General features: G+C 39.7%; 1 protein-coding gene across 2 annotated transcripts in view; it reads left to right on the top strand.

The window, feature by feature from the left end:
- The window catches only part of BMP5 (bone morphogenetic protein 5), a 56724-nt gene that overhangs the window by 9123 nt on the left and 23584 nt on the right, over positions 1–24017 (top strand). For both annotated transcript variants that reach the window (XM_025168902.2, XM_007431739.3), the window contains exons 2-3: positions 13297–13489; positions 19111–19259. In XM_025168902.2, coding sequence (XP_025024670.1) covers positions 13297–13489; positions 19111–19259 — 342 coding nt within the window. The remainder of the gene's footprint in view (positions 1–13296; positions 13490–19110; positions 19260–24017) is intronic.

Genomic DNA, 24017 nt, shown 5'->3' with positions numbered 1-24017 from the left:
AGGGAAAATTCAAAACAATTTGCACACAGATACAAAAAAGAACAGCTGAGAAACAACGGAACAGATGAACACAGAGATTCATCTAGTTATATATACTATCATATATACCTTTAGTCTTTTGTAGCTAGTTGGTGCCTTCCAGATGGGTTGACCTATAATTCCTTTCATCTTAACTATGTTGACTGTGGTGATAGTAGCCATACCTGGAAGGTATCATGTTGGGGAGAGCAGGTATATTAAGTATTACCTTTTCCAACGTGTGAAAGCCAGTTTGATGTAGTGGTTAAGGGATCAGTCTAGATTCCAAGAGACCAGGAGTATGGCTACCAGATCTAGATTACAACAATCCACAGAATCACGAGATGGCAGCAAATAATATTTTCCTTTGCTATCATCTAGTGGATGTCAGGAATTTGCAGCCCAAATTGGATTGTTTGGATGAATTGTCATTCATTTTTTAAAGGCACAGATTAAGGAGTTTCAGGGGGGTTGGCACTTGAGAGATATTTATCTGGAGGTGCTGCAGATGACACCTGGAACCTATTGGTAAAGATTGGAGTCTTTTTTTGCCAAACCTGTCAACTAATTTCTTTTCAGAGTACAATGTTTGGAACAAAAGCTACTGCTGATTGTGGGAAATTATGCTACTTTTTAATATTTTCATTACCATCATTTTTGGAATTAAAATAATTACAACACAACATAACTCTCAAAAGTTTTTTATCACCAAAGTTCCAGATTCTTCAGTGTTACAGAAGATCTGAATTTAAAACTTCATGGGTACTGATAAAGGATTGGTTTCAATTGACTGGTTTTCTTATTAGTATGGAAAGCAAAATGTAAAGCCTTGAAATAAAAACATTCAGGGTAGCAAACCAGAGAAGTGAGGTCTTTTTAGTGTTGGCCTCATAGTTATGGTACCTGTGATATCTTCAATGCAAACCTTAATTCTGACTGCTTATTGCTCAATTGTCATGCACGAATTGTTTCTGTGATTGCGTTTGAAATGGGATAAAGTAATATGAAAACAGAGTATGTGCTGTTTGACCCATATTATCCCCTTCATGTCCACATGCAACTAGCTGATGGTGTAATCATAAGTCTGGTTCATCTGTAATGCTAAATTAAGATTTTTAAAGCAGGATTGATTGAACAAAGGTAAGGTAGAGGCTCTGTTGAGCTGACTTCAACTCCTAGTGACTTCGTGGATGCTTCTGTATTGTCAACAGTACTGCAGTGATTAGCCATTGCTTTCTTCTGGAATATATTTTTGGAATTTTTCCATATTAGCTTAAAACTCTCGGATTTCCTGGTAGTCTCCCATCCAAGTATTAAGCAGACTGAATCTTGTTTAGCTTCCCAAATTCAAACCAAGACTGGTTAGGGACTGCCACCTTTTATGGCCTTACTGAAATAACACCTCACAAATCCAAATTACATTGCAGTTTAGGGTTATATGAGAATTAGGAGATGGAGTGATAATATTTATGTGGTTATCAGCTCTATTTTTTTTATAAGTTTAACTCTGACAAACATACGTCTCAGATCAGCCAAGAGAATTAATTTTCTAATTTTTTTTTTATACTCCTTCTGTCCTCATTGTTCTTGTTAGTATTCTCTTCTCCTTCCCCTTTGTGGTAAGTTACCGTCAGAGTTTTAGTAGGTTATAGCAACATCTGTTCTTAACTAGAGAGCTTGTGGAATTGTTGTAATTGCTAATTATTATTTGATCTTTAAGTAAACAGACAGTTGGAGTTAGATTTAGATATTCTGAGGATACTGGCATTGAAATAAATGGAACAAGCTTGTCATGACTAACTTAAGCTTGATCGTTTCACTGGTTTGCACCAGGAGTCTACAGCTTTTGGAAGGTGGTGCACATTGGGAATTCGGAGAACCCGTTGTGGGCATTCTTGCAAATGGTGCTGCCCCATTTCAAAAACGGCAGCCATGAGGGACACACTTAGTTGCCAAGCACCAGTTTACAGAATGCTCCCTACCCACCATTCCTTCCTGCAGGACACCCTCTAAGTTTCTTGAAATTTTTATTTTCTACAAAAGTTTATTTGGCACCCATCTGGCACCCAGAGGCATTTTTAGAAATAGAGGTGAACCTGGAAACTTATGTTTAGCCTTGTCTCATGCCAGCTGTCTTTTTTCCTCCTTTATTTTTTAAAAGAGGTAGAAAGTGTTAGAGGGAGCTCCTTACCACAGCTCCATAGTCAAATCCTTTCATCCCCGCCCAGTGAAGCTTAGAGCCAGATTCTTTCCCCCTCCAGGATGTGGGTGTGCAAGGAGAACACAGGGCAGCTACTAATGCACTGGCCATCCAGGACTTGCTCTCTGGAAACCGCAGGTTACGGGATGAGGGTTGCTGTGATGTACAAAGAGAAGCTGAGATCAGAAGAGAAGGAAAAAGGGGGTCCCTTGAAACGATGAATGCCCTTGTTCAGAATCAGATTTATGAGAGCTTCCTTGCACTTCAAGTTCATATTTTATTCACCGGGCTGTGGGGTTTCCTCATTTGCTCATCTCTTAAATTAACAGTCCGGGCTGAAGAATCCTATAAAATGCCTGAGGACAACAAGCAGGCAAAACCTGTCAGACCTGGCAACTCTTTTGTTTGTTTTGGTGGAGTGATGGTCATGGGGCCGGGTTTGCTTTTGGCTGATGATCAAGATCGTTTCTGGGCAAAGCTGACACAAGGACCTTTTAGTCATAGCTGTGTTTGACCCTCATTCCAAGGCAGAGATTTCCTAAAATGTCATTGCTGGCCTCATGTTTCTTAACTTTGTAACCTTCCCATATATGCGTGTGTATGTATATATATGTGTGTGTGTGTGTGTAGGCTTATATGTGGATGTGTATATGTATGAATAAAAGGCAATGGTGCTTCTATCATCAAAAGTAAGGCGTTACTTGGGGAAAGCAGTACTGACCCAAGTTTCTGTCGTGATCAACATAAGCAGCTGTTTCTCTGAATCATTTTCTTTCTCACCTAGTTTCATTGCTGTTGAATCTGGTTGGCTGTGACTATATGGATTATTCTGTTTAGGTGCATCTTTGTACCATTTCAGATACGGTACCTGGTGGCAAAATCTTACTGGTCATCACAAGCCACAGGACTAAAGCAGCCTTTTTGAAAAGAACACTTTCCAGCTCTGTTTCTAGTACCCAGAATTGCTCGGCTGGCTGGAAATTATAGGAGTTGAACATCTCAAGTTCACCAGGCTGGGGTAACTGTTGGGTATAAGGGGAAAATAGAGAAGGAAGTACCATTAAAAAAGGCTATATGGAAAGAGCATGCTTGGATCTGCTATAAGTTTCAAATGGAAAAACTTCAAAGCTGGGAAGGGCTTTTCAATATTAAAAAGTTAAAATTAAATAAATCGCTTGTTCTCAGTCATGGTAAGAAATCCCATCCAAATAATTTCACAACAGTTTTTCTATTCATACCCTCTTTCTTGCTATAATGAAACAGTTGGCTTTAGAAACATGCTAAAAAGCTTCTCATATTGACCAGCTTTTGTTTTCTAAGTTGCTGAGAAGTAGATACTCAACACAGAAGGAAGCCAATAAGTGGAATCAGAACATTTTGCAGACTCATTTCTCCAAACAGAAAAGTTACAGTCATACCTTGCCTATCTATATTTCCTCTGATTGATTGATTGATTGATTGATTTTGTGCCTTCAAGCCAGTGTTGTCCTCTGGTGATTGCTTGGACAAATCCCTGCAGTTTTCTTGGTAAGATTTTGGGAGTGGTTTGCCATTGCCTCCTTCCTAGGGCTGAGAAAGAGTGATTGGCCCAAGGTTATCCAGCTGGCTTCGTGCCTAAGGCAGGACTAGAACTCACCGTCTCCTGGTTTCTAGCCTGGTGCCTTAACCACTACACCAAATTACCCCATTGCTTATGTACAATGCACTTAAAGAATTCAAATTAGAAGGTTAGGTTTCATTTTAGCATTCTTCTAAGAGATAAGAATGGTTTTCTTTTTGATTTGCTTATTGTTTAAGAACATACAATACATACAAAGTCAAGGGATGGACATTAACATTGTTACATTGAGAATTTGTTTTGGGGGATTCTATACGTATTGAGGATTGCGACCTTAATGTATTTAATTAGAAAGATATAAGGTATTTATTTTTTCACGCATTCACGTACAGAAAACTCTTAAAGCAAATTAAGTTTAAACAATTAGTCTGCTTGGGTTTTTACAAGTCAATGCTCTGCATTCATTAAAGTCCTCATCTTGTTTTAAGTCTATTTTTATCTCCTGACCATCTGACCCCTGCTGTTAATTTAATTTGATTGCATTGTTTTCGATCATTCTTAAATGAAGAGAGAACTTTAAAATATTCATGGTGGAGAAAGTGAAAGCTAATAATAAGAGTTACCAGAGAGTTAAATCCTTGCCTTGGGAATTTCTTTAACTTGAGGGGAACCTCTGAGTTCTGGATTTTTCAGTAAAGCGAAGCAATCAATTAAGTGGTTTTCAACGTTGATGAAAAGAGGGAGAAGTATTTTTAAAGGGTGATAAAGGATGTTCTTGTTTGTTTTGGAGGAAAGGTATAATGGTCTCCAAGAAATATAATCACCTTATAGTATAATTATAATTCTTCTAAGAGGCATACAGGTACATCTGGAACAAAAATACCTGTCTTTTATTAGGATAGGCTGTTGGGCTATATACTTCTGTACTGCCTACTCAGACTGGCAGCACTGTTTCCGGGCTTCAGGGGCTGGGTCACTGGCACTCTTTATCTGTGCTGCAGTATACCTCAGTGCCCATGGGGCATGTTGATAATGATATCATCATTGATGATGGACAGTTAGAACACTGATGGGTCCTTTTCCTTCTCAATCCTTCACTACCTTCTCTGCCCTAAATGATGGAATAGATTCAGGTCTTCCCAGAGAAAATTTTCATATTACCAGCTGTCTGGATCTTTAAGAAAACAAAACCAGAAAAACTAGTGATGACAAGGTTTAGACTCAGGAATTTTCAATATACAAACTATTCTGTAACTGAGCTAGGGCTCCTAACTGGAAAATGTGAAACTCTCAGTCCAAATAACCAGAATGTATTGTGCTCTTATTTCACAGTGAGGATAAGAACTCTACTCTCTCAACACACATACACATTCTTTCTTCCTTTGACAGCATTCTTCAGTATACTGTATTCTGAATACTCCAGCCAACACCATGTATACAAAAGGATACCTTTATTCAGTAGATATAAAGATACCATTTACATCAATGAAAGTGGGGCAGATGTTGCGCCATTGGTCCAGGAAGATCTTCAGATGCTTGAGGCAACAGAACAACATTTTCACAATGAGCTAGCTTTGCAGTAAGAACTAGATGGCGAGCATCAACCTAGAACATCTTCTCAACAAATACGTATATCCTGGAAAAGTGCTTTATTTCTTAATTAGAAAATTTAAATGTCACTGCTGTATGTTTTTGCTTTATATTATGTTTACGTAACATATAAGTGAGGCAGCTCTCAAGGGGGCAAGTGTCACTTCCATGTGGTATGTACACAATGTAAACTGCTCCTAGATAAAAGTAAATGTAAATTTAAATTTAATGTAAAATGTGGGTGGAACATTCCCAGAACAACCGCCAAATAGCAGTAACCATGACTCCAGGTATGTGTAATAGGACGTTTAGGTATTTTCAAGATCAGGGCCTTTAAAAAAAATTAAAAGATCTTCACAGCCTCATGAAAAGAAAATACGCCCTGCAATATTTGGTAGCAGGTTGTCTCCTAATTACAGCTAGCTTTGCACTGCTGAGGAATTGGCAAATCAGGCTGGTAGGAAAGGGCAGCAGGTTTTCATTAAACACTCATGACCCATCCCTCTTTACTTTAACAGTATGGCATGGAGATAAGGAGGTAATGTGTCATCTTTTGAGATTGCAATTTACCAATTAGAATGTATAATATACTATAATTAGCTTTAAGAATACAGGAGACATTTCCCCAACACAAATCCTGCATGGCAGATATCAGTCAAAACCCTGTTCCTACCACATATCCTAGAATGTATTATTTTTATCTGTTACAACTTATATATCCCAACCCATCCAATTTACTTCTCCGAAGAAAAAACTACTACAGGTTCCCCTCTTTCAGAAAGTGAGAGAGACCGAGGTTCTTGGCGTGTGGGCGCCTACGCTATGGAGCTTTTGGCTTTCCATAAACCTTCAAAAATGTAGCATTAATTAATTAAAAATGCTGAGTGGTTTTTTTGGTTGGTTTTGCTTCATATTAATTCCATACTATAGATGTTCTGTTGTACTGTTGGTTGCTGAATGACTGTAATGAACTGCTGAGAGTCTACTGATTGCAGGGGGTATAAATCTGATAAATAAATTAAAGGAAATGTGGCAGGTGGTGAAAATACAAATAAATGGCCTCCATGACTCTGGAAAGATTTTAACTCTTGTTGCCCTCATATTTGGAACTCTCTGGAGAAGGTGAGGTGTGTTTACTTGGGGATTTTTGTTAATGTTCCAAAGGAGAGTAGAGTTTAGTAGACTCCAGGCTACTAAACTCAGCTCCCATCGGTCCTAGATAGTATGTCCAAGGATGAGGAATTAGATGAACTACAGCCCAATGGGAGTTATATGTTGTCCACTCAAGGAATTAGGAATGCCCCATTCAAATAACTGCTTCCAATCCTTGTCTAATTTGTTAGCAGTGATTATCTCCTCTTTAGCTTCTTTTACAAGTTGTAATTTATTTATTTATATTTCAAATTTAGACACCGCCCATCTCACGAGGAATACACTGTATTCTGTTGACTGCTTTTTTAATGTAGATATGATTCATCTAAACTATTTCTGTCTCATTCTTTAGAATAAAAAGGCTGCTGATAAAACAACAAAACCCTTGCCCCAAGCTTGCAATGAAAAAGGCATGACATGAAAGGAATAAAGCATGAGGGTGGAAGAGGAAAACTAACAGCAGGCACCAAGTTGAAGAGTACTCTATTTCTTCTAACAATTAGTTGGAATGAATTAGAAATCATTTAGAGACAGAAGAAGCTCACCAGTAGCTGGTTTTGGCAAAGCTGATGGGGTTGATGATACTTCCTGACTTTCTGTTGCAAACTGGAAGAAATGGCAACAGGCCAAGGACAGAGGCTACAATCTTTTTAAAGACTAATTTTCAACTCCATTCACACCTGAGTCCTAACTTGCACACTGTTTTGAATGGGTGGAAATGTGTAAGTCAGAGAATATCTTGGCTCTCAGAAGCTCAAAGGGGCAGTTAGGAGTATGATTGGAATTGGTATTTCCAAAAAGAACTTCACATAATTGACAACAGTGGATATTTCTGAGCCTTCATTGTATCTAGCCAGTTTTCAAGGCAAACTTTTCAGGGAGTGTCAGGGGCAGTTTACTCATTTCCAAGCTCTTTTGAGCTGTCACGTTCCACTGCAACTTTTTTTGAGGTAGTAGGCTATTAAATCGTTTCTTTTCATTGTACGCCTCTTCCTGTCAACACAACTAAAGTCAAGTACAGCTCTGCCCCAAGCAATGTAATGTAGCTTGATTTTCCTCTTGTTTTTCACTCTTACCAGGCAGAACAATTTATTTGAACTTACAGACAATTATGGACTCACCTTACGCTCTTACAAATCAGAAACCAGAGAAAAGGACTCCCTTCCTAACAGGATATGAAGCAAATGTGGAAAATTTGTCTTCCCAGTTTGAAACAGACGTTTTACTGTATTCTGATCTATACCTGCGTGGTATTAATTTCCCAAAGTTTCCATGACTGAAAAGGTAGCGTTAGCTCAATTCTTTAGAGGATTTTCCATTTTGAAGGAAGAAAATGGGTCTTGTGGGCTACATGTCCCATATATCTGTGTGCATTTATGACTTAAGAAACTAGCAGGCAATCAAAGGGCTTCTATTTAATTATACATCCAATGCAAAATTAACTCAGGCCCCACAGCCAGAGAGTTGAACTCTAAGGCCTGGAAAGGTCTGGCTGCAAGACTCTAGATGTGAGCCAACTAGCAAAGTTATTTCAAATTTCAATAAATAATAAAGTAAGGTCATGCAAAGCTTGTAAAAGAGTAATCTTTGGACTGTGTACAATATCCTTTCCCCGTGTGATGCCTCCTGGTGTTTTGAAGCACTACAACTTCCAGATTTCCCTTCAGACACATCTGGTGTACACCATCTTGGTGACTGGTGTTCATTTTCATGCAGGAGAGAATGAACAATAATTATATGACTGTTAATTAAAGGTTGTGCCTCTCCTGGGGAAAGAAAAAGGGCAATTCATTTTTGATTCCAGGTCCAGCTCTATGAGAGACTGAAGGGATAGACTCCCAAGAAGCTTCACTTAGTGAATCATTGTACAGAGCCAAATCTTCAAGGGCTGTTCCTATCATACACTGTTTTAGCTGTCTGTTAAACTGGTCAGGACCATAAAGTTAAAGCACTTCTAGTCTTGCCAGCTGAGTGGCCCAGTGCTGTCGAGCGGCTGCTAGCATGTGGTGCTGTAACCATCCCTACAGGACAGGGGTCATCGACCTGGAACCCATGGGCTGGACGTGGCCTGCCACCTGAACTCATCTGGTTTATGGTCCCTAGAAGAAATATATTCACACAGCTCACACAAGAGCAGGAGAGAGCACTCCCTCCCTCTTTGGGCAACCGTTCTGGTGACAGGTCCTCTGCCCAGCACTAGCAAGAGCAAGCCATGAGGTAGAGAAGATAGAGGAAATGGTGGCGGTGATGGACTTCTTCTCTACCCAGAAGAAGGTTGCTGACCCCTGCTTTAGGAACACAGAAGTAGAATGACACTAGAGAGACTAAACCAGGTTTGGAGGGGAGGAGGCATGCCTGCATCATCCTAAAATGGCCAATAAGCACAGATCTGATCCCACTCACTCTTGATCACATGACTTTGCCCCTGATGTAATGTGTGGCAAAGCATTAACAGATTTTTCACACCTTGTGGCTGCTTTGGGATGCTACTGGCTTAAGGAGAAAAACACAACTTTAGTGTTGGTACAGCTAAGGACAGCTCAAGTCTGTCACTCACAATCTGGAGACAAGTTGGAGGCAATGTCATGAGGACAGAAAAAAAATGTTGCCAGGGCATGTTTTGATGCAAGAGGGGAGAGAACCTAGTATCAAGAACTTCTAAAATTTATTTTAGAAGTTAATAAAGAGGTTGCTACAAGGTAATGCTTGTTTTGACATGCAGAGCATTAGTGGGATTTGGAAAATATAAAGAAATTATAAATAAAATGAGTAGCACATGTTTACAAATTAACTTGTCAGCATTACTTAACTTTATGGGGTGAAATAGCTTTGTTAATTTATACACATGCACACACATTTTCTTGAAAGAATGATCAGGAGGGCCTCTTGTATGGTTATGGTGGCATCTGAATTTCTGTCTAATATGTCTGTTGGGGACTATCACTAGGGTTCTCTTTCTTTTGAATAAATACAACAAGAAAAGTAAATTAAAAATACAGGCAGCATGAGCACAAATTATTATAGGCAAATGCTAGAATAAGATGGTTTGTAGAAAAACAGGACTTCAGATAAGCCTCTGTCAAGGATTATTTGAGGGGCAGGGGAAGCACAGGGCTTACACACAGTTGATTGGGTTTTAAGTAGCTGAACAAACATACATTGAAGTTACATGAACTGAGAGTTCAAGGGGTCATTTTGCTTAACAGCTATTTATCTAACATGTCTTTGGGCATTTTAAAACAGTAGGAACTATCCTCTGTCTTAAGTTCTTAACAGAAATATACATTATGACTAAGATTTTAAAAAATGTAAATGCTTTAGTGATACAACTTCTAAAAGAGACGCATGTAACAAAATTCATTTACTTTGGGCAGTAATAATTTTGGTATGGAAGGTTTTAAAACTCTTGAATGTAAAACGGCTTATGGTGGTTGATTTTATTAATAGACCCTCCTAGTTTCATTTTAGCAAGTGACTAATAATCATTTTAAAAAACAGATTCAGCTGAGTTCTGTATATGTTTATTTTGAAGAGTGTTCCAAGGAAAAGCTTAACTAGGGATGGAGACATAGGAAACATTTTGGTTTACTCAGTTTCTTTTTTTCCATCACCGTAGCCGCTAGAGCTTCCCAAGATTGCACAACTGTGGCAAGCTGCCAGACAAGAGCAATGTAATTTCCTGCAGATATTTTGTGAGTAAACACACTAAAACTGTTGTGTCCAGCTGCAGGTAGAATTAAGACACTGAGAAAGTAAGAAAAGAAGATAGACTTCTGCCTTACTACCTCCAGTGATGTCATTATGTCCCTGCCCTGTCTACTGTGGCCCTTGTCTGTTCAAATAATACACATTTTGCTCAATGAACAGCTGTCCTTCCATTACAGAATATTTCCCAATGTTGCTAGGAATGCACATGGTGGGGTGAAGAGTCACTTGCTGGGAAGCCCCACTGTTATGCTGCAAGAGTGTAGAAGACTACAACCTTGTCTGCTTTCTAGCTGATCCAGATATGGACCTTGATAGGTGCAGCCACACCAAAGAACAAAGCTACATCAAACCAACCTCCAGGATTTTAAACAATTTATATCAGAGGTCTTAAACTCACCAACTCCATATCATTTTCTGAAGCCTACCATGGTGCTGTGGATTGAATGGGTCAGAGTGCTGTAGGGAAGATTTGCACCTCTCCTTGCAGAGGAAGGTTGGCTGATGAGGTGAGAAGGTGGCTTGCCAGTCTCAGTTGGGCACTGCAGGATCTCCATTGGACTGGAAGGAAGGTGTGATTCTGAACCGAAGCAGAGCAGGACAGAGGGTGACTGTGCATCAGGGTGCCATTGGGTCTCGAACCAGTGTTGTGGTCTGCCCACTTTAGAATTTGGTAATTGGGAGAAAGGGGGCTGCCCCAGGTATAATATAAACCCTGTGTCAGGATGTCACTATGGCTGAGGTCTGTTGACCTACAGAAGGATCAGGTGTGTCATCCTGTTGTCAGCATCAAATACATTCAGTGAGTGGAGCTCTCTGGAGCTGTGAGACCACTTTGAGTTTGGGAGTGGGATGTTCCTGTGGCTCTGTTTTACAATGGACTTTTTTTGTTTCATAAATTTATATTTGGTGGCATCCTGGGTCACTCTATTTTCTCACCGGAGACTTTGATAGCAGCATTCATGGCTATTTGAGCTGGAGACTCTTGGTTTATATTGTACTTAACAAAACTCCCAGTTGCTTTCAAAGTCATTTGATTTTATTTTTATGGATCATACATTTATTTGGGACATAAAAATGTGACTAAAAAGCAAACTCTACATCCTAAGATGACAATTCAAACACTGCTTCCTCATCTGTGTTCCTTTCAGAAATTGTTGAATTCAGACCAGAAATAGGAGACAGCAATTTTTTATTGTTTATCCTAGTTCTGCTAATTCAGTGTGATTCAAATTAACATAAGTAAAACTTATGTCATGGTGAGTTAGGAGTTAGGACACTAACTTCTATGGGCTGTGGCAGATTAGCATTGCAAATAGCTGCAGACAGAGTGAATGGGATTGTGGCATACAACCCTGAGACTGTGGCTGGGTTATTCTAAGAGGATTAACAAGAAAATAATTCTGTTTGGTGGCCTCCCACTTCCTTTATTAGTTTGCAAGTTAATGTAGAGTTATGGGTCAGTCAAAGCTCATCATTTTTAAAACTATCAATATTGAAAGAAATAAACGTATCACTTTTTCATTCTGATGAGCTCATTTTTCTAATCCTACATGGAAGTTCAGGCTTTCTTCTGAATCCCTGGAGGATGCCCAAGGAGCCAAGAGATAAGGGAAGATAAGGGTCCTGGATAATGATGGAAGACAAAGAAAGGGATAGGTAGCTGTATCTGTTCCCAGTAACAGAATGGGGAATTCCTGGAGCCACTGCCCTTTGAGTGTGTAAGAACCAGAGTCTTTGCATTTATCTGTGACTTATCTATCACCCACCTCCCTTGATATTTCTAGCCTCTGCTTTCAATTATCAGTCATCTGAACAGCACTTAGTAATTTCAAGACAAAACTCTTGGAACCTTTGACCTGTGCTTGTCAGATAACCAAAGTATTTAGTGAAAATACACTATCATTTCATTGATTTGAAGCTGTAAACATATGTGCTTTGTTCTCTGTCAGCTTACAGTAACCTCCATCACCTAGAAGTGTTTGGTTTACTTTTCTGCTTCTGCAGGGAATGTAGAGATTTAAATAAGCTACACTGAGACCGTGTATCTCTCTAAATAGGAAGTAGTGACATTTGTGAAGTGTTATGTGTATGGATTAATTAGGCGTTGTATTCACAATTCCAGATTGATTAATACTGAGGGTGTTAACAACAAGGATATAACTCTTGGAGAGAGAATGGGTAGAGGCAGTATTCACACCAGGGTGGGCAGAATGTTTGTTTATTTTTTTTATTTTAAAACTATGTTAAGGCTATTTTTGGGTGTAAACTACAGTTTTTATGTATTTTGCACCTCACAATGGTCGGAAACCATTCTTCCAATTTCCAGTAATTGTGGTCCGTGGTCAGCCCTGGGAGCTGTGGAAAAGAGGCTTAGAGGCCACAGATGGTTCTGGGGCCTCAGGTTAACCACTCCTCCTGTAGATGAGTCACGAGTGCTGCCATTATGATGAATAACAGATGCTGCAAGTGTTACTTATCCAAAACAATTCAGGGACTTCATGACTAATATTTCTGTCTAATGAGCATCCTGCTGTAGATAGAAGTATCTGCGCAGATGAGATTTTCAATATTGTTTCATTTGCAGAGCAAATATAACTGGGAAAACGAAGGCCACAACATGAGAATGGAACAAGCATCCATGCTGTAGTCAGTGTAATATATTACAACTTCAGCCAAGGCCTGGCCAGCTTCTCTTCCTCTTTTTCCTCAAATGCTGTCCAACCTTCCATGCCAAGATCATCTGCTAATAATTCCTACTCATACAGAAAGCTGAAGCAAACCAATTTCATCATTTTTTTCTAACTTGTGGGGATTTTTTTGCCCACAACGTTATTACTTTTAAATATATAGTCTTTTTTTTTTTTGGTTGTTGTTTTTGCAGAATTACTTCCATTCTGAATTGTTGAATGCAGGCTCTATTCCCTTTGACCTTCTGACTTTTGGTTTGATGAATGTTGTGAACTCAGAAGTGGTGGCAGGAGTAGCTGCCTAAACTATTATGCTCTTAGTGAGTACTGAATTAACATGGCATATGGATTTTTAACTTTTTCATTTCATTTTATTTTCACAGTGGAAAGAGACAAGGATTTTTCTCACCAACGGCGGCACTACAAAGAATTCCGATTTGACTTGACTCAGATCCCCCACGGAGAAGCAGTGACAGCAGCAGAATTTCGGATTTACAAGGATCGAAGTTACAGTCGATTTGAGAATGAAACAATTAAGATCAGCATTTATCAGATCATCAAGGAGTATCCAAACAGGTGGCTTTTCTTCCAGTTGTACTTCAGATTAATTCTTCAGGTCTAGGAACAAAGACTTATTTTTTCTGCTAAGGAATTAAACTTAGGTGAAAATCAGACCATCCAACAAAACTGGCTAGGAAGTTAAAAAATAATGGTTGAAAGTGGTTTGAAAAGTATTGTTTGGGCTGACTGATCAATAACTCAGGTTAGCCAGCTGAGCTGTTGCATGCAGGTGTTGCATGCATTCTTACACCTTATAGTGCCAATCTTACATAGCAAAATACTGATTTTCAGTGCTGTGATTTTGTGAAGTTGTTTTTTAGATAAAGAAACATATATGCATGAAGCCTACCATAACTGCTGTAGATTATTTCACTGGCAAGCGCCCTTGAAATGGGCCTCAAATTTTGCTGCACCGACTTGGGTATTGCTATGTTATTGCTATGCTCTTTTTAGCCCTTGGACGACAACTGGCACTGCCAAAAAGGGATGGACAGGGAGGGGGAAGAAGTTCCAAGGCAGGCCTTGATGGAGAGCACTTCCCAGGCATTGAGGCTCTGGTCCTTACCCTGGGAAGTCAGATGTTGATGCCAGCCCAAACTGTGCACTCTGACCAAAAGATACTCAACCTTTGCTTATCACATCAATGGGAATTGTCAAGGAGAGAAGCATGTTTCTGAAATTCTGAAATCACAAAATGTTTGTAATATAATTGAAAAGACCACAGTTCTTTTGGCCCCCCCATCCCCTACAAACTCTGTCTAAAAAAATAATTAAAGAGATAAAATGCATGCCACTATTCGCCTAGATAAATGGCTTGTGGTATTCCTTTTCTTAGAAACTGTGTTGTCTTCCATCCTTATATCCTTTAATTTAGTATGTTGGATTTTGTGCATATTCCTCCTTGATATATTTCTATTAGTAAAAAATGCAAGATTTTGACATTGCAGAACACATTTGTACCTCAAAGGCTCCCCTTTACTAGACAGGAGACAACAGATTAAGATTTTTGAGGGAGGAGAGTATTATGTAGGTGCATGAAAATAATGGTACATACCTGTTTACAAACCACTGATGATGTTGATCCTACAACCACCTAGGTAGACAAAGAAGGAACAGCTAAGAATAAACTGTAATAAAATGAAATACAGAAAGAGAACACTGATTCAGCACTCAGCTTCATGTAGATAATGAGAATAATGGCCATTCTGTCTCTAATGGATGTCAACCATTGTCAGTATGAAGATTCATAGTTTCATTCTGAAAATTATAGTTTTGATTCTTCTCCACCAAGAGTCCATGCCATAAAAATGTTTACCTTGTATACCAAAGATGCTGTAAGATGGAGGAAACAATGGTTTTACCTGTGAATTTTCCTTTAAGGTCTCTGAAGTGGACAGAAATCCATCCCATTCATTTAGATGTTGTTGTTTTTTCATGTGAATTGAATATCATCTTTGCCTGTATGTGTGTTAGGAATCCCCTCTCCACATATGCATGTACTTTCATTTGCCTTTTTGCAAAACCTAGTCCTGTTGGATGAGAGCTTTTCCCCCTCTTTCATATGGAAGAGCAAGAAAAAAAGTATAAAATCAAGTGGCAGGTTTTAGACTGGTGGCTGGGAATATCAGGCCATAAATATGCCTTATTTTTCAAGGGATAATAGCTTCTGAATGGGGTAGAATATAGAGCAGCAACTTGCAGACATTGTATTTACTTGCGGCTGGAATAGATAATAACCACGATAGCTATTTAAAGGGCCTATCCTGGCTAAGCACTTCCTATCAACAGGGCAGGAAAACACTTTTTATGATTGCAAGAGTATCTACTTAGAACTTTGAAGGAGTTTTAGGGTTTTTAGGGTGGCTTATGGGTTGCTAGATCACCTTATATTCTGGTCTTCCATGCACCTGCCTCCCAGCTGTTAGTCACCTTTAATCGTTTTTCCCTCTCAATCAAGTTGGTATCCTATCTTTGTTTTCTGCTCTTTCCAGGTGTTTGTGATGTAGAACTGGGCAGCTGCTAATGGGATGTTCCTTCTCCCCATCTCAGGTGTTTTACTGGGTTTTCTCCACCTCAAAGAGTTTTTGCATTTTTGTTTTTTCATTAAGGGACTTGAGATTTTATTCTTATGTTCAAGATGCAGGTGGTGCTAGAAGCCCAAGATTAAACTTGCTTCTTTCTCACCCTCCCTTTCTCTCTTAAAAATATATAACTCTGTAGGAGTCTATCTCACCCACTCTGTTGTGTAAAATTGCTTGAAAATAGTAAGCTGATCATAAATATCACCCACAAGAAAACTGTTAAGTTCCCCTTATAAACATCACTGCCACAATCAAATCCACAGGTAGCACTATCAGATCTAGAGTACAAGTATCTGGATACTTAGATGATAGGAAAGGGACATAGAAAGTCTAACTCTTTGCAGCCTGGATCTGATAGACTCCAGGATCTATTTGCATAATGCACATATACTGGTTTCAGAATTAATCTGTTTTTTAGGTTCACACAATACACAGAACTAAAAACTAACCAGACAGGCTTGGTTTGCACAATGCACTAAGGCATACAGGTTCACACATAGATAGACATGCGCACACATCTTCCCCATCCACCCAACCCAAAAAACTAACCAAGATTAACATGAATAAAGTTAAATGCAGCTGCTAGATTTTTAACAACCCAGTCTACTTGTCCTCAGAAAATGAGGCTGTGTAACTGATGGCATGGCTTGCACAGAGATGCTTGACTGAGCTGGGTTAGCACTGGGAGGTCTTTTGAATGGAAGAAATATAGTTCTCATCAGCAGTCTGTAAGGGTGTAGCCCAGACACAGAGCCAGGTCTCTGGTATCATAATTCATTGCACATGTCCTTAATCATGGCTCCCCAATCTTTTTATGTTGTGGGCACACTTGGAATTTGGAGAGCATGCTACAGACACTCTCACAAAATGTTTACTTTGGCGGATATAACAAATCACAACATCCAGTTACCATAGGTAAACTGGTGAGGTTCTTATTTTCTCTAAATCTGCTTTAGCTGGAAGTATGTCCACCTACCCAGCTGACCTTTGTCATGTTTCTGTTCAGGTGGATGTACTTCCAAACAAAGCACTGAGCTGCAACCATCTGTAATCTTGATTTGCGAAAGATGCCTCTTGGGTGTGTTCATTTATTTATTGGAATTTTTTGTAATCTACTCCACTCTAGAGATTCTGGGTGGTCTGTGACAAAGCATGATATAAAAGCAATATAAGTAAACTAAATATCCTCCCCCCGTCCAAATGCACACCCACAAACAATGAATTAGAGTGAGAAGCATGGTGGCATAAAGTCTGAACTGCTTTGCAAAATGCCAAGGAGAGTAGGCAGCAGCTTGAGGACTACTACAGAAAAGGCCTATCATCTGGCTCACATCTTGCATACTTCTTGCGCAGGGAGGACCCTCAGCAAGTCGTCTTGAAATGCTTGTACCAGATGAGCAAATTTAATCCTCACCGGCATTGCTGAGGCCTGATATATCCCAGTGCAATGCCATATAGGGCTCTGCAGGTGATAATCTGCTCTTTGAAATGGGCCCAGAGCCTTACTGTAACCAATGCATTACTTTCAACATGGTGATTATTTTGCAATGGCAGAGTTGTCCCACCAACAGGCTAGGTGCTATATTCTGCTCCAGTTGTAGCTTTTAAGTCAGCTCTATAGGCTGTCCCACGTAGAGCACATTACAATAACCCAACTACATGATGATATATGCAGTACATTCCTTGTATTTTTTCTTTACAAAAGATAATAAAATCAGGTGGGTCATAAAAGCAAGTGGAGACCAAGGGAAATGTTTGTGGGTACCACGTTGGGAACCCAGGGCTTAAGGGGACACACTCGGCTTTTGAGCCTGCTCATTCTGATAAAAAGAAGTCAGTGCAATGGCAGTCTGGATTTCACTGATTAGGTAGGGCTTTGGACTTATGGGTGATCCTGTATGTGTTGTCCAAAAAAGGGAAATGTCATTAAAAGAAAGACAAAAGAGTTTATGGATTTGCATAAGAGATTCAGGTATACAGATGCAAATTTAGAGAGATTCTATTTAATTTAAACAAAATACACTATGTGTTATCAGAGTGGGGAAGATTGTGCTGGGGTTCCTTTTTGTGTGCCTGTTCTTTTGACTGTTCACGGTTGATGAATAACTTCAGCCCCTGCTCAGTCCTTCCTCAGTATAGCTCTTTATCTTTAAAAAGTTTAGTCTGGACAGCTGTTCAAATAGGGGATCCTGTTAAAGACAGGATTGTAAAATAGAGCACATGGCTAACTTACCTCCTCCGTAGGGGAATGATCCAACTGACATGGAACATTTATTCTTCTAAACATCTACACAGTGTGTAAATTCAGGTCACCCCTGATCAAAGTCGATGTAACCTCTGCAACTATCTTTGCCACTGTATCCACCCAGCCTGGCAAGTATGGAAAAAGAAAATAGGATATTGGTTTGGATTCAGAACAGAGCAGTGGTTCCTAATACCAGCATGTCTGTTTTCAGCCTCTACCTGGAGTCTTTTTCTCCTAGTGGTTGGAAGGTTGAACAACTCATCTGTTGTACTGCTGTCCAGTGAGGTTGCCAGAAGGAAAATTCACAGGTATCCAATTTTCCAATTTCATCATGTAAATGATTAGTTAAGTTAACCGTTATAGATGAGCAAATGTAGGGATTACATGCACAATTTACATGACTAGTTTTGAAAAATACTTGCTGCCCTGAAACATGAATAAAACAAGCCAAGTTTAATTTAGCTGCAACAAGGGATATACTATATGGCTCGGCTGTATTTATTTTTACAGAACCAAGAGCTACATTTACTTTCTTAATCTATATGCTGTATATAGGACTCTTGTGTTTGAGTTGGGCTATTAAGCCATGAATGAACTTTAAGATGAGATTTGCCACATCCATGCTCCTCACCATAAGTAATTTTTAATGCAAATATTCCATTAGGAAGAAGTGGGTAAAGTGATAATCTTGGGCTTCATTTCCAGAAAGATCTATGAACTATATATCTAAAATATTTAAGCTCCTGAACAAATTTGGAAAATATTTTTCCTTTTAAAATATTTAAAATGGATGGATTTTTGGTGTGGTTTTCATAGAATCCCTCAGTAGATCAAACTAATACATAGCTTTTTTTCCACAAATTGTGAAAAAAATACTTCAAAATACTATTTGAAAGCCTAATTCTTATGGGCTTTCATGTTACTGTCTGTACTTTGCATGCAGCTATTGGAATTTTCTATTACACCTACAACACTTATATATTCATAGAACTGAACTGTGGGATATGAAATCACTTAGTATATCAAATCTACAGAAATAAAAAATAAAAATTGAAAGCATCCATGTGTGAGGAAAATGAGGAAAATGGATTATTGATGCCAGCACAAAACTGTTTTGGGGAAATTAATTTGAAGTGCAAGAATCTAATTAGTTTATGAACCCCTGCCTTTCATTTCCAAAATGTGAAGTGATGTGTATATAGATTTTCTACCTTGCTGTCACAGAGCCAGAATCAATGTTTTACTGGCAAAGTTAATCCCAATGGCATAATTACCATGCATTTTTATTTTCTTATTGTTTTCTATACTAGGGATGCAGACCTGTTCCTATTAGACACGAGAAGAGCTCAAGCTCTTGATGTTGGCTGGCTTGTGTTTGATATCACTGTGACCAGCAACCACTGGGTGATTGACCCACAGAATAATTTAGGGTTGCAGCTCTGTGCGGAGATGGCAGATGGTAAGTTGTACACATATCTTTCACATGGATCTTTTTGAAATTATTCTGCTGTTTACATGCACACAAAGCACAAGAACTCATATACATTTTGGATTCTCTATGTGAACATTTTGATCAGTGACATCCATACAGTAAAATCTGTGAACGTGGTATATGAAACCCTGGCCTCACTTTTCTTGGTGCCATCATCACATTTATGATGGTGATTGGCCTTGGTGCTGTGAAACCACTTTTATATGTAGGTACTTGTAATGCTAAGTGGGAAAGACCTTGGGAGAATCTTAGAATTAGAATCTTCATTTTAGACAAGTATGTAGCCATAGAGAACAGTTGATTGCAAATGGCTTGCATACCTTCAGGGTTTTAAAATGTAGGCTTCTTGCTCCTGCCCTTCCAGATTAATAGATACGTGGTCTGACATTTAGCCTCAAAGCCAAACAATTGTTCAGTCTATACATAACAACCCTCACTGGCTGAGGTTCTCCCTTCTCTGTTCTTCTGAACTGAGATGTCTTGGATGTTTCATTCCTTCTCTCCTTTTGGTCTTGGGCAGTTAGAACGGGTTGCCCACTCCTTCCTTTTCCATTTCCTTAGGTACTCCCTCCTCTTTGAATTCCCTATGCTTCCCCCACCCTGACTAGGGGGAGCAGAAGAGGGGGGTTCCCTTCTACTACTTCATCAGGGACTTCTTTTTCAGAACTCTCCTCTCATTTGGGGGTGAGGCAGTCTCTGCAGTTCTCATGACACACCTGGATTAGGAAGGAACAGACAAAAACTAGGAGTGTTTTCAAGCGTGGCTATAAGATGCAGGAAAAAGGCTAAAAGATTGGTCTATGCTATTCTAGGAAGGTGTCAAGTTGTCCAACAATTCTGGCATCTAGCTTCTTGGATAATCACATGAAGGAAAAAGATCTGATAGAAATGTATGAACTTTAATAGTGACAAGGGTTTGGATGGCTTAAAAAGAGAATTTGATAAATTCACGGAGGACAATCAAAGGCTGAGACATGAAGGCCCAGTTACCTCTCTGGGTTAGGGACATGGTTTCTCCAAATACCAGTTGAAGGGAAACAATACTGGGAGAGGAGTGTATCTCTTTTGCCTGTTTGCAAGATGTGGCAAAAGCACAATGGTAGCAATGAAATCAATTCTGGTGAGCAAGTATCAGCCCCACTAGGTAGACCAGACCAGGAGATCAAGTTCACAGGAAAACTAAAACTCCTTTCGTAGAGATTGGCTGCAATAACAGAATCTTGCACATCTGAATGAGATCTACCTCCTCCTCCTTCTTATAGTTCGGTGAATTAGGGAGGCATCTGCCTAAGCTGCTTCTGAATGTTGTCGCATTCTGAACTTTAAACAAAGCTTCAGCCCCTTTTGCCTAGGCCAGTGTTGTCCAAACTTGGCCCCTTTAAGATGAGTGGACTTCAACTCCCAGAATTCCCCAGCCAGCCATGCTGGCTGGGAAATTCTGGAGTTGAAGTCCACTCATCTTAAAGGGGCCAAGTTTGGACAACACTGGCCTAGGCAAAGGGTCCTGCATATCTCCATCAAGGTCATCTTCCTTACTGTCTGCACCAGGGATTCTTGTCTCAGCGCAAAACTGTTTGCATCAGCTTCATTCATTACCCAAGCAAGTAACGGGTGCCAACATCCCAAATTTAAACAGATTCAGTAATCTATCTCAACCTTCTTTTAGTGGCTTCTGTTTACTAGACTATCCTTAGCCAAGAAATTTGGGGGTGTGGTTCACCACTCCTGGTGCTTCCTAGAAAGGCCATGGGGCATGATGAGGTATTTCTCCATCTGCCCTTTCTTTCTGGCTCTAGTGAAGGTAAGAGCTATAAAAAGATTCACTCAGGCAGCAAGACCGCAACTGAAGAAACAACATGAAAGGTGTTGCCCTTTTGAGAGCTGTTTTATGCTGTTCATTAGACACAAACATAACACTGTGTGTGTGTGTGTTGTTTTTTGCATTTGCTACTGCTGTTGAGTGTAAGGCTGCCAAAACTGGGAGAAGGGAAGAGAGAGGGAAAAGAAGGAGGTTAATGACAGTGATTTTGGGTGGGGGGAGATGACACTGAAGGCTGGACTGGCCGGATATGGAAAATATAGGTTAGATTGATGTCTAAAATGATGCTGTATTCCGATCCATCTCTCAATATTAGGGTTGCCAAGCAGAATAGAGGAACTGATTTTAGATGCTAGGCCAGTTTGCCTCAAGTTTCCATCCGTAATTTAATTGTGGACAAGAGTCTTTCTCTCTCAGTTTCACATTCCCAATCAGACACAAGAAGATTAAGTGACTTTATTGCAAAAGGTTATGAAGTCATACATATGGAGAACTTCATTGTATAGCAGTGCAAAGGAAAACACTGCCGTGTGTGTGTGTGTGTGTGAGAGAGAAAGTTTCAGGATTCAAAACCTAGACTTCTTCCTCCCGTCTTTTCTACTTAATAAGCTATTAGCTGTTTTTTTCTTAGCTGTGAAGTTTTCTGCCATTAGTTTCTTATTTACAAAATGGTGTGAGAATCAGGAGCTTTCATTTTAACATCTTCAGCCCTTACCAAGAAGACTGACCTGGCATGTATTACTCTGGCATGGTTGGACAGGCTTGGAAGCTGGGATTTCATTCAGTGTGGTCCATTCGGTTCTTGGTTCAGCACTGGTCTGAGGGCTCGGAGGATTGGTAGCTATTATCTGTAGAGACTGCATCATTCTCATGAGGAAATCCATCTGCTGTGATGCCTGCTCTGAAGGTATATACCTGGTATTAGGCCTGAGAGACAGGAAAAAGAAGTTGATGATGTAGTGACCCTCACATTTCCTGTGGCCTCCATAGTCAGTTTGGCTGAAGTGGTCTCAGAAGCAGAAAATCCCAGAATGGTCTTCTGTGGAGATTTTAACATCCATGCTGGCCCCCCTTTTATAGGCTAGGTTTAGGAATTCATAGCCTCCATGACAGCTATGATGCTGCCTTATTTTATCACTGGCCTAACACATGTGGGCCTAAATAGTGCTACCGGGCAGAAGGAAGAGAGTCTAGGTTTATGGGGAGAGTCAATTATTTCATTATCATGGGGAGACCACTTCTGTTGAGATTTGAGGGATGAAGAATGATCCTTCCAGTGGGAGTGAAGGACCTATTAAATTGGACCACTCCTAATTAATCATGGAATCTGAGGTATTCCAAAATGCTTTGCAGGATTTCCTGCCCAGCAGGGAAGACAATCTTGGTAGTCCTTAACACATTATGGAATTGCCCAATGTAAGGGACATCAAAGCCTTTTTCAGTGCTGCACAGCCAGTAAACTAAGAGGGAATCCTGATAAGACAGAAGTAGTATGGATTAGTGGCACTTGTTCATGGCACTGGCCAAGTCTCTAACTTTGGGTAGACTGCATTTCTCTTCAAGGAGTAAATGCACAGCCTTGATGCTCTTCTGCATTCATTTCTTTCACATGAGGCCCGACCAACCTCAATGACCCAAAGTAAAATTTAGCCAGCTGTGACTGGCCGGTCAGCTACAATGTTTCCTGAACGGAGATGACCTGGCCACAGTAGCTCAAGCTCTGGTAACCTCCTGGTTTGAATACTGACATGTCCCCTACATACAAGATAATTGAGAGCTGAAGCTGGTGCAGAATGCTGCCATGAGGCTTTTGCAGGGAACTTATTGTAGAGTTCCTATAACACCAGTCCTAAATGGAACCGCATTGCCTACCTATATGCTACTGGTTGAATCTGGGGTGTTGGTAATTCTATTTCAGTTTAGGATCCTAATACTTGAGGGAATGCTTTCCCCAGGATATACCTCTTTAGCACCACAGGATTGGGGGCACATGATGTAGAGACTTGACTGAGGGCTTTCTCTGTTTTGCACCCTGACTTGGTTCTTCCCTTGGAAGCCAGATTACAGAATAACAGTAGGACTTTATACCTAAGTGCAGTACAGGCAGACAACAATAAAAACCACAACATAATATAAACATCTGTGTCTATGTATGTGGGTATGTGAGAGAGATGTGTGTGTGTGTGTATGTGTGTATGTGTATATATGTATATATGTATGTATGTATATGCGTGGTGTGTGTCTTTGTGTCTGTGTGTGTGTGTAATATCTAAGTTCAGTACTAGCATATCTTACACAAATAACAGGTATTGCAGCTGATAAGAATTGTTCTTCTAGCTTTGTAGATCCTGGGGAAAGAAGCATATTAAGCCTGTTTGCATGACTGAGTGTGCAGGAACATGAATTGTAAGCACATTATTCAAACAACTGGGTGTTCCTGGATGCACCGCCTGGAGGTTTTCACCAGCAGTTTGAACTGGTAATGCTTACAAGACTAGCCAGCCAATGTAGAGACTGGTGGAAGGAAGAAGTGGAGTTAAATTTGCTTGGTTTTAAACACCAGGGAAATACTTGGTTTTACTCTGACATTCAGAATAGTCCTCATCAAATCGTCTGTCTGTCTATTATTGTATTATGGCTATTGCTGTTTTAATCTTTTAAATGATCATTTATTTTTATACCATGTGAGTGTTTTATCCTGTGTGTTTTATGGATTATAGCAGATCCTGAGATCGGTAGGATAATGAGTATATATCAATATTTTAGAATAAATAAATAATCTGTAAACAAATTTTCTGTTAGCGATTGAAGTAACTACATAAGAAACACAGAACCAGATTCTACTGAAATATATCTAATGTATGCAGAATTACATAGAACTGATTTCCACAAGCATTTGACCAGGC

Source organism: Python bivittatus, unplaced genomic scaffold, assembly GCF_059951505.1.
Source record: "Python bivittatus isolate LINGU-HERP-01145 unplaced genomic scaffold, Pbiv_v1 ctg000020_np1212, whole genome shotgun sequence".
NCBI classification, from domain to species: domain Eukaryota; kingdom Metazoa; phylum Chordata; class Lepidosauria; order Squamata; family Pythonidae; genus Python; species Python bivittatus.
This window is presented reverse-complemented; position numbering and strand designations above follow the sequence as displayed.